Source organism: Talpa occidentalis, unplaced genomic scaffold (genome assembly GCF_014898055.3).
Source record: "Talpa occidentalis isolate TD23 unplaced genomic scaffold, MPIMG_talOcc4v2.1 talOcc4.5, whole genome shotgun sequence".
Classification (NCBI taxonomy): Eukaryota; Metazoa; Chordata; class Mammalia; order Eulipotyphla; family Talpidae; genus Talpa; species Talpa occidentalis.
The window spans coordinates 76,585,658-76,604,041 of record NW_023604861.1 but is presented as its reverse complement, the minus strand read 5'-3'; the positions used below and the strand labels follow the sequence as shown (position 1 = coordinate 76,604,041).

At 34.3% G+C, this 18,384-nt stretch overlaps 1 protein-coding gene across 2 annotated transcripts in view; it reads left to right on the top strand.

Moving 5' to 3' along the window:
- Nucleotides 1-18,384, top strand: part of VPS54 (VPS54 subunit of GARP complex) — a 78,924-nt gene that overhangs the window by 47,082 nt on the left and 13,458 nt on the right. For both annotated transcript variants that reach the window (XM_037527480.1, XM_037527479.2), the window contains exons 12-21: nt 588-928; nt 4,056-4,185; nt 5,072-5,253; nt 5,841-5,953; nt 9,531-9,594; nt 12,914-13,019; nt 13,890-13,977; nt 14,488-14,609; nt 14,723-14,803; nt 18,076-18,183. In XM_037527480.1, coding sequence (XP_037383377.1) covers nt 588-928; nt 4,056-4,185; nt 5,072-5,253; nt 5,841-5,953; nt 9,531-9,594; nt 12,914-13,019; nt 13,890-13,977; nt 14,488-14,609; nt 14,723-14,803; nt 18,076-18,183 — 1,335 coding nt within the window. The remainder of the gene's footprint in view (nt 1-587; nt 929-4,055; nt 4,186-5,071; nt 5,254-5,840; nt 5,954-9,530; nt 9,595-12,913; nt 13,020-13,889; nt 13,978-14,487; nt 14,610-14,722; nt 14,804-18,075; nt 18,184-18,384) is intronic.

Here is an 18,384-nt window from a genome sequence, read left to right as displayed (position 1 = left end):
AGTCAGGGAGGGCCTCCTTGTGGAAGTGACATTCGTACAAGAAACTGAATGATAAGAAGGAAATGTGTATGCAAACATCAATGTGAAGAAGATTCCAGGTAATGATACAGGAAAAGTGGAATGTTAGAAGACTAGAAAGAAAACCAGAATGTCTGGAGAGTAGTTTGTGAGTGAGACATAGGCACAAGATGAAATATGTGTCGGGCTAGGTAGATAGGCATGGTAAGGAGTATGAATTTTTTTCCTTTTAAGTAGACACAACAATGAATATGATTGTCTGACAAGCAAGGTAGTGTTATGTTTAGTGTAACCTTTTAAAGAAGTTATGCAGTGTATTTAAGGGCGCTTTTTAGTTACAAATTCAATGACTACATAGAACTTTATTCCTAAACTTTAGGGGACTTATTTCTCTTGAGTACTTTTTTACAGGTGACCTTTACAGTATAGTAAAAGATCAGTAGCAATTATGATAAGCATGACCCTCACTCATTTATAAGATGTTAAGAGTACATACACAGATTCACTTTTGGGAACTTTAGATAAAAGATATTTTAAACCTTTTTAAAATGTGTCCTGTTTTCTTGTAGGCAACGTTAAATACTATTCACAGTGTTGTTCTCTCAGTTCTTGACAAAAACCAAAGGACTAAAGAATTGGAGGAGATTTCACAACAGAAGAATGCTACAAAAGATAATTCACTGGACACAGAGGTGGCTTATTTAATCCATGAAGGCATGTTTATAAGTGATGCATTCATTGAGGGTGAATTAGCACCTACAGCAGTTGACACTACCTCTCAAAGAAATGTATCTCCAAATAGTGAGCCCTGCAGTAGTGATTCCGTATCTGAACCAGAATGTACTACTGATTCTTCATCCAGCAAAGAGCAGACATCATGTTCTGCTACTCCAGGAGGTGTGGATATTATGTGAGTATTATGGCCGCTGCCAATGTAAGGATATTTTGAGTCATTCTATGTAAACTATATGCAGATATGGACACAAAAAAGTAATTTTCGAGGCAGAAAATGGAAAAAGAAAAGTAATGAAAAGAATTAAGTTTTGTCATTAAAATTTTTTTTATTTTAAAAATGTTGTAAAAGTCACATAACAAAATTTCCCATCTTCACTGTTTCTGAGTACACAGCTCAAGTAGTAAGTATATACACATTGTTTTACAACCTATCTCCAGAATGTTTACCTTGCAAAACAAACTATTGAATATACCCCAATAAGCAACATTTCCCAATTTCCTCCTCCACCTATCCCCAGGTAATTACCCTTCTTTCTGTCTTTATGAATTTGACTACTATAGATATTTTACCTAAGTGGAATCATATAGTTATTTGTTCTTATGTAATTGGCTTATTTAACTTAGCATAATTTTCTCAAGATTCATCCATGTTGTAGTATGTATTGGAATTTCCTTCCTTTTAAAGACTTTTGTGTGTATATACCACATGTTGTTTACCCATTCATCTTTTGGCTATTGTGAATAGAGCTACAGTGAACATAGTTATGCGAATGTCTTTGAGCTCCCATTTTCAAATCTTTTGTCTATTTATACTCACAGGTAGAACTGCTTGATCATGTTTTGGAGGGTTTTGGTTTTTTTTTTTTTTTTTTTCTTTCTCTATTAACATGAAAGAGATCCATTTAAACTTTAAAAAGAAGAAATATTTTTAAAAAGTAAAATTGCAAGTAATTAAATAAATTATTGTTAAAACCACCAAACTCCCCACCAAACTTCCCAACTTTTTTGATTGGCACTCGATACCTTTTTTAAAGATTTATTTTTATTTATTTATGCATACAAGAACTGGTATGTAGGCCACATGTGCAGGAGACAGGGAACGAGAGGATTCACCAGAGTCAGAATGGGGAGCAGAACAGGCAGACCTACCAAAATACACTGCTGAAGGGAACAGTGGGAGAGACAGGAGAGGCCCCCTGAGCCGTGTGGGTCAGCTCCCTGGCCAGGGATCGAACTCAAGCTGCTGTGGCTGGAGGGCTGGAGATAGCCTGACTGATAATGCAGAGACCCCTGCATCACCAGATGGCCTCGCTGTCCTTTTTTTTTTTTTTTTTTTTTTTAAATATTTTGCATCATTCTTCCTTTTTGTACAATGTATGCTCACTCTGTACCTTTTTTTTTTTAAAGATTTATTTATTTGTTTATACAGATCTGGGGTATAGACCAGATCTGGGGGAGGGTGAGAGGATTCACCAAAGACAGAGCAGGGAACAAAACAGGCAGACTGACGAAATATACTGCTGAGGGGAGCAGCGGGCGAGACAGGAGAGATCTGCTTTGCCATGTGGGACCCTCGCCGGCTGGCCTGAATCGAACCCGCGCTGCACAGGTTGCGGACAGCTTCACAGTGCAGCGCTCAACCACCTGTGCCACCAGGGAGACCCTCACTCTGTACTTTTTAAAAGACTTTTCTTATTTGATGTTTTTATCTTTGTGAATTGGTAGCACATTGCCAAGTATTTCAAATTCTTAATCTTATTGTTAAATGCTGTCAATTTTTAGAAATCCTTCAGAAAATAAAATTTTATTTCAATAGTAAATAGAGCTTTGAAATTTAAGCAAACAGGCAGCTCTACTGCCCACCTGTGCCTATGCAGGCATCTCTTTTAACAAACATGCTCCTTTCAGAGCAACTCTTTCTGCTCACTCATGTCTACAAGTGTCCTTTTTCTTTCCTTTTCTTATATAAGAAATAAGGGACCAGGAAAAAGACTAATTATAATAAAGTAAAATCAAAATCAACAAGCAACTATAAACCAAAGACACACTGGGGGCGGGCGAGGGAGTAAGATAAAAACAAGGGGGAGGGGTGGGAATTGTATGGGGACTATAACCAAGATGAAAATGCATAGATTGTGCAAAAATGAAAAATGATGTAAAAATATATAAAATCAAAAAATAATATAAATTAAAAATAAAATCTTGAAAAAAAAATTTAAACAGTTTTGTAGGAGGTGGTATTGAAATAGGTCTGGACTCGAACAAATGTTGGAGTAGAGGAAGCTTCGAGGTTAGCAATAGAATAATCTAGTGTTGTAGTCCTAGCCTCATAATCTTGTCACCTTGGGTAGATCACTTGAACTTTTAAAGATTCAGTTTCCTTGTCTATAATTAGATATGTATGTATCTGTCTTAGAGAGTGAAAATCGAGCAAGATATTTCTGACAGTATTTTTAAAATATTAATTCCTCTTATTTAAAGCATTATTAAATTTGTTTAGTGATATTGTACTTCTGAAGAACAATGTGTAACCTTTCTCTAATATTTAACCCAGGAGGAATAGTTTCCCTTTAATTCTCATGCATACAGATTCTTTGTAATATCTTTGAAAGTTATTTGAATTCAACTAAAAGGGAGAAAAGTAATGCTAATACATTTAATGTGGCTCCTTGAATTCTAAACTTGGAACCAGCAGTCTTTATAAATGATTAAGGGGGATATGTTTAAAACAAAATGTCTTATATTTGCTTCTCAGAACTGGAAAATGACTTTTTTTTTTTTGAAAATTACTTCTTATAACCACTGTTCTACTGTAAATTCCTTGAGGGCAGCAACCTATTGTATGCTCTCCTGTGTATAGCATTTAAACATAGTAAATGCTTAGGAAATAATTAGTTCAGTTGAGTTGCACATTAATAATTATTTATAATTACAAATGAAAAAAGGACCTCCTTGCCATAGAGTAATATCCCTTTCTTCTTCCTTCTGCTGTTGCATAACCTACAGCTACCTCCTTGTACCAAAATTAGAAGTTTTGCTTAGTTTTTACAGAATATTCAGTTGGAGTGTGAACTATTAAGAACACTACAGCAGAGAGAGAAAATTATCTTATGTAAGATTAGGGTAAAATATTGTTTGAACTTCTTTAAGTGATTCTTTACAACAAAAACTAAATGTTTGATATATTACAGAATTTTTCTGCAAATGTGAATTTTATAGCTTTTTGTATTTTATTGATGTTACCTATGGAGAATAATGTGTTCAAAACTTTCCCTGACTTAACCTCTTTTTATCACTTTCAGGGCCAGTGAAGACATGAAATTAACTGACTTAGAGCTAGGAAAACTGGCAAATAATATTCAGGAGTTATTGTATAGTGCCTCAGATATATGCCATGATCGAGCTGTTAAATTTCTCATGTCAAGAGCAAAGGTTAGCTATTTTGATAAAATTTTATACATAATATAATTATTTTGACGATCTGAAATTACATCCTTGCATGCCCCTTTGTTCCCCATAATGCATATTTTATTCTTAACAATTAGGTTAATTGTACTGGTCTGATTGAAATTTAAAATAACTCAAATAAAAGAAACAGGAAAACTAATCTTCTTTACAAATGAATGATTAAAGGATTTATTTTGAAATGTAATGCCTTAATATTTAATTTGAAATGAATACTGTTTTATATGTGTATATATATATATATGTAAATGTATGTATAACTAGTCAAACAATGTATTAATAAAATTAATGGAACTCAAATATTGTGAAAATTGTATAGTATGACCTGGACTTACTTATTTTTATAATTTTTTAAAATTACTTTTTCTTTTTAAGACTTATTTATGAATACAAAAACTGGGGTATAGGCCAGAGGTGTAGGGGGTGAGAGGATTCATTTGAGACAGAGTGAGGAGCAGAACAGGTGGAAACAGAGGTTTGCTGCGCCATGTGGGTTAGCTCCCTGGCCAGAGATCGAACTCATGCCATACTAGCTGGAGATAGCTTAATAGTGCTGAGACTTAACCCCTTGTACTACCAGAGAGGCCCATGGACTTGGATTTACTTGAGCTAAAACATTATAGAATGGTTAGAATAAAATCTAGACAATCTTACGCTTTTTATGTTTAAATTCTTAGACTGAATTATTGAGCAATTTCATTTTAAATGAATTTTTAAAATGAATTAAGATGATCATATGGCACATTATAAAATAATATAATATTTACATTTCCTCAGCTAAGTTGGTTTTATAAAATATCCATATTTGCTATTAACTCTCTGTCATGATTTTTGTCTCATCTTTAAAATTCAGGATGGTTTTCTTGAGAAGCTAAATTCTACAGAATTCATAACACTTTCTAGAGTAATGGAAACATTCATTTCAGACACTGAACAAATCTGTGGAAGAAAAAGCATGTCATTACTTGGAGCACTTCAGAGTCAAGCTAACAAATTTGTAAATAGGTTTCATGAAGAGAGAAAAACCAAACTCAGGTATCATTATCATCTCCATTCCATTTTTCAATTTTTTTTCCTTTTCTTTATAAAATATTATATTTAAAAGAAGAAAACTTAATTCGCTAGCCAAAACCGTTGACTTTTTTTTTCTTTTAATTAGGCAGATTGTGGAATTAAAATCACATTTCTTAGCTTTTGCAATGGGACAAAAATGTTTATTTTCATGAAAGTGCTTTCCAAGAAGACACTCAATAGATTGGCTTTTCCTTTCCCACCCAAAGTAAATTCTGTTTCACCACTTTTCTTGGTTAGGCTGGGAGATATTAAAAGGGAAAGCTTTTATGAAAGCATTTGTACTGTTTATGAATGATTTTAGTTTATTACGGTGTTAATCACTGATAAGTCATGGGTACTAATAATAATGGCCATTAACGATTTGAAAACTCAGTGCCTTTTATTGCATGGTCTCTCTACTTGCTTTAACCAAGATACATGTAGTCTTTGTGGTTACTTAAAAAACAACTAAAGTCTTATGTGCTCACTCAGCTTTTCCTTTTCTGCCAAGGAAGATGGTGTTGAGGTATTATTAAAGTTTACCCTCCTTTCTTTATACTTCTCAATAGCCTCCTCTTAGACAACGAGCGCTGGAAGCAAGCTGATGTTCCTGCAGAATTCCAGGATCTTGTTGACTCCATATCAGATGGAAAGATTGCTTTACCTGAAAAAAAATCGGGAGGTATGTGTATTTTTTTTAAACAAAATTTTCTCCAATATTTTAAAATTGTTATTACTGTAATATTTCTTTTCCTTTTTGTCCTATTATTGAGGTAACATTGTTTTACCTCATTATTTTTGTATTAGAAGTATAGGATCTCCCTTCACCAGGTGTTGCCAGGCATTATTACCACACCACACCCACTACCAAGACACCTGTACTCCACCATCATAGTCCATCATGCTCCCTCTTCACTTTGCTCTGGTCTCCCCTCCTCCATCTTCTCACTCCCCCAATAATCTTAGTTCTGTAGTCACCTTCCTGGGGTTAGTTCTTAGTTTTACTTTAATCCTATTTTTGGTTTTTCTGTAGCCCATATAGAAGTGACAAATATATTTGGTATGTGTCTGTCCCCTTTGACTTATTTCCCTTAGCCTAGTCCCTTCCAGCTCCATCCATGTTTCTGCAAATGGCAAGAGTTCATCTTTTTTGATAGCTGAGTAGGATTCCACTTTATATATATATACCACATCTTCCTGATCCACTTATCTGTATTTGGGCACTTAGTTTGTTTCCATAGCTTGGCTATTTTGTAAATGGTACTGCAGTGCACATGGAGTTCATGTTTCCATTTGAATTAGTGTTTATATATTCTTCAAAGAAGATATACAGACAGGCACATGACAAAATGTTTATCATCACTTATTATCAGGGAAAAACATATCAAAACTACAATGAGATATCAACTCACATGTGAGAGTCTGGCCCATATCAAAAAGACCAAAAACAAGTGCTGGTGAGGAATTAGAGAAAAAGAAACCTTCTTGTTAGGAATGTAGGCTGGTCCAGCCCCTGTGGAAAACAATATAGAGGTTTCTCAAAGGATTAAAATGGATCTGCTGTATGACCCAGCAATTGCACTCCTCTGTCTCTAAGGGAATAATTTAGATATGTTCTTAACCACTGTAACATATTGTTTAGACACATGTATCCATTCATTGAGCACTAGTAAGCTTGTACTATGTGTCAGATATTGAGATAGAGATAGTTATAAATCTACTTCGAAAGAGCAAAGTCCATTGGAAAAAATATACATTAGCAATCACAAGTATTGTAGTAGTGATATGGTAGAGAAAACCAAAATATAAAGTAACATAAAAAAGACAACTATGAAGGAAACTAAGAAGTAAGGGATAGAGAGGTAGGACGAAATGCAGAGGAACATAGAAATAAAAAAATTAACGGAGAGAATTGTCATTAGTATCACATACTGGTTGGGTTCCATCTGAAAGAAATGCAATGTTTAAGGTATTTTTTGTGTACCAATTAGAGTGGAATTGTCATGCAATAATGTAAACTTATGTAGAACTCATCCTGTAATACTGTATATTTGAAATTATGAAGTTCTTGAATGTTTTTGATGCAGGTACCTGCATTTTCAAATTTTGTGTATATGTTGAAAGTTTAATATTTTTACATAGAAATATTTTTAAATTATATACTTCATATTTGTAGAAAATGTAATTGTACTGTTAGAGAAAGACTAAGTGATGAACACTAGAGTTTGACATATAGGAGATCATTTGTAATCTTGGTAATTCAGTGGCATGATAGAGTCAGACTAGTTCAGTGATAAGTAACTCAAAAGGTGAGGAAGAGTTAACCTACCTTTAACAAATGTGATGTGAAGAAGTGCGTGATGAAGTGGCAGCTCAATATTTAAGAGAAATTAGATCACTTAATTCACTAAGGGAGTAAGAGGAGAGTTTTAAGGTAGGAGAAGTTGAATTATTTTTATGCTTACTATAACTAGAAAGATTAATTAGAATAAGAGTGAGAAAATGATTGTGGAGCAAGGCTCCAGAATTGAATCCAGAGTTAAACAGAGAGACTATTTCTTCTACCACTATAACAAGAGAGAAGGGTGTAAGAACAGATATAAAATAGATAATTCATATCAGACAGAGAGAGGAACTGAAGTAAATGAATTTCTGTTGTCTAGTGACCATTTTTGGTAGATAACAATGTAGATTGGTAGTCAGTTTTTTCGTTGATTGTGTGATATTAGCAAAACAAAAACATTCAAATAGCAAAAGCTGAAAGAAAAATAAATCACTCTAATCATTCTAAATCACAAGTTAAAAATTATAAGACATCACTTATCTACTTTTTCAAGCTATATTTGTGAGGTGCTATGCCAGATGACTAAGACATGTTTTCTCTCCCTGCATAGATCATAGTCTTGCAATATACTGTTGGTAGACGTAACAGTTTTTAATTAAAATGATGAAGTGGTTGAATTTAACCATGTATTTTTCCCTCTAAGTGAACTGTTTATTTTCATTTCCTTTCGGGAGGATAATGACAATAGGAGGTTTCTCTTACAAACCCTATTTCTGCCCTAATTTTTTTTCTTCTCAGGGAGAAGAAAATACATGTATTAGAAGTTCATGTTTTAACATTTGGTAGTTCTTACTAAGTTAAAGGTCTTTGTTTATTATTCATTCATCCACCATTTATTGAGTGACTACCTATTTGGGTAGGCATTGGAGAAACAAAGGTTAATGGATAGCAATTAATATTAATTGATTGTTTTATAGACAGTTTGTTTTATAGACAGTTTGTTCAAAGCACTTTACATTGTTACCTCATTTATAGGTTCATGGCACTTACTTACCATACTTAACATATTTCACAAATATGGAAACAAAGAAATTAAGCAACTTGCCTAATGTTAGATAGCTAGGAAGCCGTAGAGTTGGGATTCAGAGTTAGGTAGTCTGATTTTTAGGGCCTTTTAACTATACTGTGCTGCTTTATACTATACTGTGCTGCTTCTCTACCATATAGAAAATTAAGAAACAATCCCTGTCCTCAAAAAATTTAATGACCTACATAGTGAATTGTGATTTGAAATTATAAAATACTGAATTTCTTTAAGCAAAGACATTTAATGTAGAACTCAAGGGACTGGAAGCTTAGGGAAGCATGATAATAAAATGATTGGCTGATTAAGGTCAGTAATCTAGCCCACTGTGCTTTTCACAAAATTCGGTATGCAGTATTTTGTTTTATAATGGTAAAAAATATCATATGCTGGAAATAAAGTGACTTCTAGATTTAAATTTTGAATATTAAATGTATGTCTACTTTGATTATAGGTATTAACCTGTGGTCTAATAATTTTAATAAAGAAAAGGCAACCAGTTAAAATGCTAGTTCTGCCTTTCCAATTTTTTTAATTACTTACTGATCATCTATTATGTACAAGACATAGAGGATATGCATTTCATCAGCCTTTTTAAAGATAATGCTTCCTGTGTTTAATGGATATAAATTATGAGACTTAAAGAAGTTAATAATTGGCCAGTAATTGGCAAGACTGAAACTTAAATCCAGGTCGCTCTGATTCCAAACCCAGAATACTTTACTCTGTGACAGACTGCTTCCCAAGAAATAGATGTTTGTTTTCAGAAATAAGATGATTCTAATTCCCAAACAAGGACTATCTTCTTCAGCTTTTTCCTAGTTTAAATTTTTTTCTCCAGTATTTACTTCATCTTATATCCATGTCTCACTTATTTGCTTTATTCTCTAGCAAAAGAAGAAAGGAAACCAGCTGAAGTTCTCATTGTTGAGGGACAACAGTATGCCGTTGTTGGGTGAGTGACACTTTGATTAATTAGTTGTCAGTTATTTAAAAAGTAAGTCTTCTAGTTCTCTTGATGTGAACTGGGAATTTTGGATTAACAATCTAAAAAGCCTACTAAGAATTCAAAAGAAATTTCCAGATTCCTTTTTATTTACTGTATGTTGTAGAATTCTGTAGCTATTAGAGAATATACTGGCTTAACAAGAGAGGGATTGGATGATTTTTCTTGTAAAAAAAGAAATCTAGAGGTACACAATCCAAGGTGGTATAGTGGCTCCATAATGTTCCTTTTTTTCCATGGCTTTTTTAGTGTGTAAAATATAGCACAGTAGTTGAAGTTGTGGGCTCTGGAGTCAAAGTACTTGTGACCTTGGGAAAGAAAGTTGCCCTGGGTATCTCATTTCCCTTATCTATAAAACAAAATGTGGAAAATAATACTATTTGTAGAATTATTGCAAAGTAAAGAGGCAATAAATGTAAAGTATCTGCCACAGTTCTAGCACCTAGTAAGAAGCTGATGGTTGTTGCTAGTTTTTTTAATCATTTGTCATTAGGTTTTTTACTCTTACCGATAACTGTATTTCAAATTCAAGTTAACTAAGAAAAACATAAGTTCTAGTATTGTTAGTCTGGTATCACATGCTTTTTACTAAATGGGTAACTAAAATAATGTCTTCGTTATTTAATAGCACTTCATGGTTTAAATATTTTCATATAGACCATCTCATTTGATCTTAATAACCATATTGTGAAGTAGACATTTCAGGATTAATGTGCTTTTCTGTAGTTACAAAAATTGAAGCTTAGAAGGTTAAGTAGTTAATATAAATGACTCAAATGGAGCCAAATTTGGAGTCAAGGTTTAGGTCCCCGTTATCTAGAGCAGAATTCTTTATATTTCTTTGTTTTTTTGGGTCACTGAATAAGTCTTTTCTGAAATGCCTCTATGGTGGCATTTTATCCTGTATATTAGAATTATTTATTTAATTATCTCTCTCCCTGGTTAGATTCTTGGTTCCTCAAAGGTAGGGATCACATCTTACATTTTGACTTCTCTTGGGATCTAATAAGCACTCAAAAAGTATATCAATTCTTGATATTCAAAATATCAATTCTATGATTTTTTTCTTATTTGTGAAACTCTGAAATACGCACGTTGTAAATTAACAGCTTCTCTGGAGTTCTTTCTCCTCTGGAGTTCTTTTCTTGGAGGGGAAATTTTTTTTTTTTTTTTTAAATATTAAATTTTATTTTTATATTCCCCCATACAATTGCAAACGCCCCATTCTGACCCAATCCTTCCCCTCCCGCCCCCCACCCCCCAAAAAGTGTCTCTGGTTCATAGTTTTTTGTTGATTTTGATTTTCACTTTCTTATATTCATTTTCCTGGTCCCTTATTTAAGTTTTCTAGATTCCTGCTATGAGTGAGACCATCCGGTATTTTTCTTTTTCTTTTTGGCTTATTTCGCTGAGCATGATCCCTTCCAGTGCCATCCATGTTGCTGCAAATTGCATGTGTTTATCTTTTTTGAATGCTGAGTAATATTCCATGGTATATATGTACCACATCTTCTTGATCCAGTCATCTATTTTTGGGCATTTGGGTTGTTTCCAAAGCTTAGCTATTGTAAACAGTGCTGCTATAAACATAGGAGTGCAGGTGCTCTTTGGAATTGATGTTTCTGTGTCCTTTGGGTAAATACCTAGGAGTGGAATTGCTGGATCATATGGAAGCTCTATGTTTAGTAGGTCCAGAAATCTCCACACAGCTCTCCATAGTGGTTGGACCAGTTTGCACTCCCACCAACAGTGCAGGAGAGTTCCTTTTTCTCCACATCCTCGCCAACATTTGTTGTTGCTAGTTTTTTTAATATGTGCCATTCTCACTGGTGTGAGATGGTATCTCATGGTAGTTTTGATTTGCATTTCCCTGATTACAAGTGATGTTGAACATTTTTTCATATGTCTGTTGGCCATTTGCATTTCCTCTTCAGAGAAGTTTCTTTTTAGCTCTTCTGCCCATTTTTTGACTGGATTATTTTCTTTGTTGTTGCTGAGTCTCATCAGCTCTTTGCAGATTTTTGTGATCAGTCCTTTATCATTAGTGTTGGGTGCAAAAATGTTCTCCCAGTTGGTGGGGTTTCTCTTTGTTTTTGTTATTGTCTCTTTTGCTGTGCAGAAGCTCTTTAATTTGATGTAGTCCCAGCTGTTTATCTTTCTCTTCACTATCACTGCTTTGGGTGATGTGTCTGTAAAGATGTCTTTGCTGTGCAAATCTTGGAGGGGAAAATTTATTTCAATCTCTGTATCATCTTATTCCTTTAATTTAATTATTATTTCTAGTTAAGAAATTATAATTTTAACTTTACTTTTCTGTGCTTAAAGGAACAGTCCCCTCTGGTTTTTCTGGCTTTTGTCTCTTCATGCGGAGACTACTGCCAAAACAATGCCCTGGCCTAAGGGAGAATATTATATCTTCTTAGAGAAGATTATACATGATAGGCAGTGGAATCCTGCCCAATAAAGCAGGCTGTAGGATTGTGTGTGTGGATAGTATTATATGGTCTGTGACATTAAGATGGATTGACGTCTAGACACTATCTTTTCTGAATCACTACTTTCTGGATATCCTTCATACTCATAAAATACTATTTTATATATGTCTTCATTTCTAAGCATCTCGTTGGACTTAGAGATCCTATTAGGGCGTGTAAGGGCTCTTTCCCTCTTACTTCAAATTTATTTTATCTCCTAGTAGTATCTCTTTTCAATATCTGATATGTCCTGCTAATGAATTGATGATAACATTCTCATCTCTAGAGAACTTTTTTTTTTTTTTTGCTTACCAATAAACAGGAGATAAATTGTTCTTAGAATCCATTGCAGTTTCTCTTTCACCTCACTAAGAAAAACTGGATTTAGGGTTCCTTCATTAATTCAACAGTTATTAATGAAGACCTACTATATAATAAGATTCACTGGGTAGGCTTTTTGTTAGTGTTTCTGAATTAGCCAAGGGAGGGATACTTTCATATTGAAGATACTTACTTAATAAGAATGCTACACAGAATAATATGCCCACTGCACAAAAAAATTTAAGGAGGTACTCTTTTCAGTGTCATACAAGTTCTGATCCTGCTATTGCTTGCCCCTGAAATTGAGTGCTTCCTTAATTTTCCACTCTAGGAATCACTTACCTCACCCTAGTCCCTACTTTGCTGCACATGTAGGTAAAATATATAATTTACCAAGTACTGATTTTATATACCAAATCACTTTAATTTTTCTTGTTCCTACTGCCTACTGGGTCATCTTTCTTTTCTTGCAGAACTGTATTGCTGTTGATAAGAATTATTCTTGAATATTGCCAGTGTGTGGATAATATCCCATCTGTTACTACTGACATGCTTACTCGTCTGTCAGATTTATTAAAGGTGTGTATGATTTTACTCTTGTTAGTGGAAAAATAGTTGGAGGAAGTAATTCGCTAGGATGTGACTGATCTTCCAATTCTAAGACATTTCAAGGTTAAGTTATCTTTAAGACATTTTGTGACATTTGATTGTGGTTGAATCACAACATGTTATTGGAAGAAGGCTGCCTGCTTACTTCCCACTATGCATTTAGTGATTCCTCATTACACTCATAGAGTTGTTAATGACATTGGAGACAGGAGATGATTTGTTCGTTAGGTGCTGAACATGACTGAGGCCACTTAGGTCAAAAAACCTGGACTGGTTTCAAATGTGCATGGAAGAATTCACTGAACTTTACAAAATTCATCTCACTAAGGTTAGATGTTTTTCTTAAATCATTCTTTAAGAACCATTGATGTAAAATGAAAATGTGGTGATAATTTTATTCAGCCATTTCATATTAACAGATATTTTTAGCTGCTAGTTTAGAGAAAAGGCTTTGTCTTTTCAAATGTCTAATCAATTCTGTCCAAAAATCGAGTTGTTATATTTTAGTCCAGAAAGGTTTTGTTTACCCTTGTGAAAATAGGATTATCCAATAAGAATAACTAGAACTGAAGTAGTTTTATGAATGTAAGCTAGATTAATTGCTGAACAACTGATTTTCAGAATTTCTCAAAAATTTTTGTAAATATTTTAAATTACCTTCCCCCTCACCTTTTTTGGTCATTACATAAATAGGTTATAATTGCTTCTAATAGAAAATTCATTTGGTCCTTGAATGAGAGAAAACAGCAATGTTTTTTATAGAACTGTTACCACACTACCAACATATAAAAAACAGTTTTTAATAAATTGTTTAATTTTTTTTTCTCCTTCCTTTGTTAGTACTTCAATTCAAGAAGTTGCCAGTTAGTTCTTGGAGCTGGTGCACTGCAAGTTGTCGGACTAAAAACAATAACTACAAAAAATTTGGGTATGAATTCTTTAATTCACTTGCTGAGGTGTTACAATGATGTTGCTATACTCATTGTGTTTTTATGGTTCTAAAAGTAACAAACACGGCTTTGTTGGCTTATGTATTACCATATTGGAAAACTAACTTTTGGGGAAATGTAATGAGGATCTTCTACATTAATAAGTATGTTATTTGGAAGTTGCACCACTTTAGAAAATATTAAGATATAATATGTATGAAGTACTTTGGGGCGCAAGCCATCTGAATGTTAGAGGAGAATCAGTTGTTCCATTAGTTTCCTTATGCCAACAGTGCTCATGACTTGAGTCTAACTTGGGGACAGCACATTTATTACATTGTTCTGTACCAAACACTTAAACAAAATGAAAAGTTGCTTTCTGCCACTGTGTTCTTCACTTATGAAATAAACTGGAATCTGTATAAAATTAACTTTTTTTGATACATAATTGAAGTCAACTAATATCTTTTTTTGTTTCTCCATAATATATCCACTCCCTGGATGTTCAGCTCTTTCTTCACGCTGTTTGCAGTTAATTGTACACTACATTCCTGTGATCCGGGCTCATTTTGAAGCTCGACTGCAGCCTAAGCAATATAATATGCTTAGGCATTTTGATCATATTACTAAGGTATTTTAAAATATTTTTCCTACTGGATTTTCATAAATTTAATTCCTTAATTGTTAAGTCTTCTTTAGATTTGTCTCTGGGATTTTAAAATACAATGTCATTTCTCATTACAGGACTACCATGACCACATAGCTGAAATATCAGCTAAACTTGTAGCGATAATGGATAGCTTATTTGACAAGCTGTTATCTAAGGTAATGATTTATGGAAATTATTAGGGTTTGCTTAAAGGCCTTGTGACTTTTCATCTTATAAAGATAAAAAGTGATGAAAGAGTCATATCTCTTTCAAAGATATCATTCTCTTTCCAAGATAATCATTCACCAATTGTTAGAATATTTTTTAGTTCTTTCCCAAAAAGTGAGCATCTGCTGTTGTAAAGGCCACTTATAATGGCCTAACCCACAATAGTCTAACAAATCAAATTCTTCAGGTTCTAGAAAAACTCAAAAAAATAGTTGCCATTCATCTCTGAAGGGGCCAGGTAGGTAAGGGGAGGGAAGATGATTTCTAGAATTATAGAAACCCTATACAAAAGTAATTTTATAGTGGCTGCATTGACAAATAACACACTTTCTTTAAAACCCTTGAAAGCCTTCTAGAGGCAGAATTGAAAGAACAAAGATCAAAATAGAAAAGTAAATAAATCATTTCTGATAGTGTATTATTACTTACTTTCCAGACTAACAAGGCACTTTGAGATGCTCTGTTATTTCCCTCATAGATACACATTTTTTTTTTTTAAAGATTTATTTTTATTTATTTATACAAGCGCTGGGTACAGTCAGAAGCTCCGGAGGGTGAGAGAATTCACCAGAGCCAGAGTGGGGAGCAGAGCAGGCAGAAGGACCGAAATATACTGCTGAGGGGAGCAGTGGGCGGCAGGAGAGGTCTGCGCGCCATGTGGGACCCTCCTCCGGTGGCCGGGGAGCAACCGGGGATCGAACCGGCACTGCAGAGGCTGCGGGCAGCTTTGCAACCCAGTGCTCAACCACTGTGCCACCGGGGAGGCCCTAGATACACAATTTTTACATTAATTTCTTATTTGCTTCTCATTCCCAGTCAGTCATTAAAAGGTGTAATATTTCCCAAAGAATTCTCAATTACATTGAGAAGATATCTTCCAAAAGATTTCATTTATCTAGCCCAGTCACTTTTGCTCTATCTCACTCTTTTCCTTTCCCTAGGTTCTTCAACCCAGATCTTAGGGAGAAAACAGAAATTTCATAACTTGAAAGTCTGAAGGTTTACTTAGTTCATACTTTTTTGACCAAGAATATGCTTAGAGTAATCCTACAAAGCAAGTCACTTTGATAGGCTTTTTCTCCTACTTGGATCCATCAGATTCTGATAGCAGGAGACAAATCATGAAAAAAAACAGATAAGGTGGTGTCATTTCACACACATAGACATTTAATTTGGGGAAAGAAGAATAACACAATAATATAATGAGTCTAAGAAGCTAATAAGTAAGGGTACATTGCTTGGGTAGAGTGATCATTAACATCTAATTTTATTACTGGCTGGACCAGTGTCCCAGCCACCATTCATTCACTCATTCAATTAAATTGTGTTAGGTAACAGCTATATATAAGGGTAAATAAGTCTTTATTCTCAAATACTAATTGTTTAATAGGAAAACTATGTTGATAACTGTAACAGAGGTAGAATATATAAAGTGTCATGAGAACTGAATTGATTCAGTGCTGTTGTAATTTTTAATACTTTGAAAGCAGTGGCTGCCATCTGGAGAGCGAGATGTAGAAAAACTATGGATGAGGCATGTATATATAAGTTCTATATTTTTAGAAGATTTATTTATGCATAGAAGAAGTGGGGTGTAGGCCAGAGGTGCAGGGAGTGAGAGGATTCACCAGAGACAGAGTGGGAAGCAGAACAGGTGCATCTACTGAAATACACTGCTAAGGGGAGCAGCGGGTGAGACAGGAGAGGTCTGCTGCGCCATGTGTGGGTTAGCTCCCTGGCCGGGGATCAAACTCAGGGTACTGTGGTGATAATGTGATAGCACTGAGATTTGCCCCTATTTTACTTTTAAAGAGAGTTAAGATTAAAGTAAATGAAGTTGAGGTGAGGAGATATTCTGAAGGAACAGCATAAACATATGTTGATATGGAGTCATAAAAATAAAGTTTTATATTAGAGTTCTGGAGTAGACCTAAGTTCAAATTCCATGTTTTTCCCATGTTAGCCTTTGCAGGACCTTAAGTAAATTATTAATCTCCTTAAATCTTCGTTTCTATTTCTAAATAGAGATGATAATAATAGAGCCTCATAAGGTTGTAGTGAGGATAAAGAGATAATATTTGGAGTATTTTTTTTTTTAATCATGTGTCTGAGTATATAGCAAGTTCCAGTAAATATTGACTACTAATGCTTTTGCTGCTGTTAATATTAACAAAAGTAATTCCTTTTACCTAATGTATTAGGGTAGATGAATCAGGAGTAAGAAACATGGTAGTGGAGAGCTCTGACTGCCAGTAGAAAACTAAGCAGTGTAAGTTAGGCTTCTAGAGGTATGAGTTATATTCAGTAAAATTCACCCTTTCTAAGTTTGATGACTTTAACAGATGTACAGTAGTAGAACTACTGTAGCCAGGACATAGACCAAGTTACATCATTGTTAAACATTCTCTTGGGCACATCACCAGTCAGTCCTCTCCTTTTGGCCCCTGACAACCACTGATCTGACTTTCATCCACATAGTTTGCAGTTTCCAGAATGTCTACAAATGGGATTATACAGAATATACACTGTTGTGCCAGATTCCTTTTATTTGCATAATGCTGTTGGGATTCATGGATGATATAGCATGTGTTAGTGGTTTGTCCCGTTTTACTAGAGTGTTGCCCCTTGTATGGATATATCATGTTTATAGTTGATAGACCTTTGGGTTGTCTATGAAATAATGTGCTGATATGAATAATCTTGATAAACATCCATGTGTACATCTTTGTGGGTATGTGTTTTCATTTCTTTTGTGTAAATACCTTGGAATGAGGTTGATTGATGGTTGTATACAAATGTAAAAATTATTGATAACTTTATAAAAAACTGCCAGGTTATTTTCCAAAGCGACTATACCATTTTTTCTTCCTATTTGTGATATATAAGAACTCTAGGTGATATTTAAGAATTCAGGTACCCCAGCACTTTCTATTGTCTGTCTGTTTTTGAATGTTAGTCTAGTAGATCTGTGTAAAGTGATCTCTCATTGTGGCTTTAATTTACATAATGATGAATGTGCATCCTCCATGTGTTAGTTTGCCATTTCTTAAAATCAAGTAATATGAATCATTCGGTGTTTAACTTTCTCAGTGATCCTCCTCCTCCAGTGGTAGCTAACCTCTGCTTTGGTCAGTGTAGGATACTGAACTTAGCTGAATGGTGGGAACAGTATTGCAATCCAGAGGACATGAACATAATTCTCATTATTTTTCCCTGCTAGTATGAAGTGAAAGCTCCCGTTCCTTCTGCCTGTTTCAGGAATATTTGTAAGCAAATGGCAAAAATGCATGAAGCTATATTTGATCTCCTTCCAGAAGAACAAACACAAGTGAGTAGTAATTCCTAATTCCTAAATCATTTTGAAAATATATGCCGTATAATATCATGCAGAATTGGAGTGTTTTTACATACTTTTGGCACAGTCATATTCCAATATGACTGTGTTGTATTTTCAGGTTGTTGTATTGACTAATGGAACATAAATAAAAATTTCTGATTTCAAAGTGCTCTTGCTCTGACAAGCCAGAAC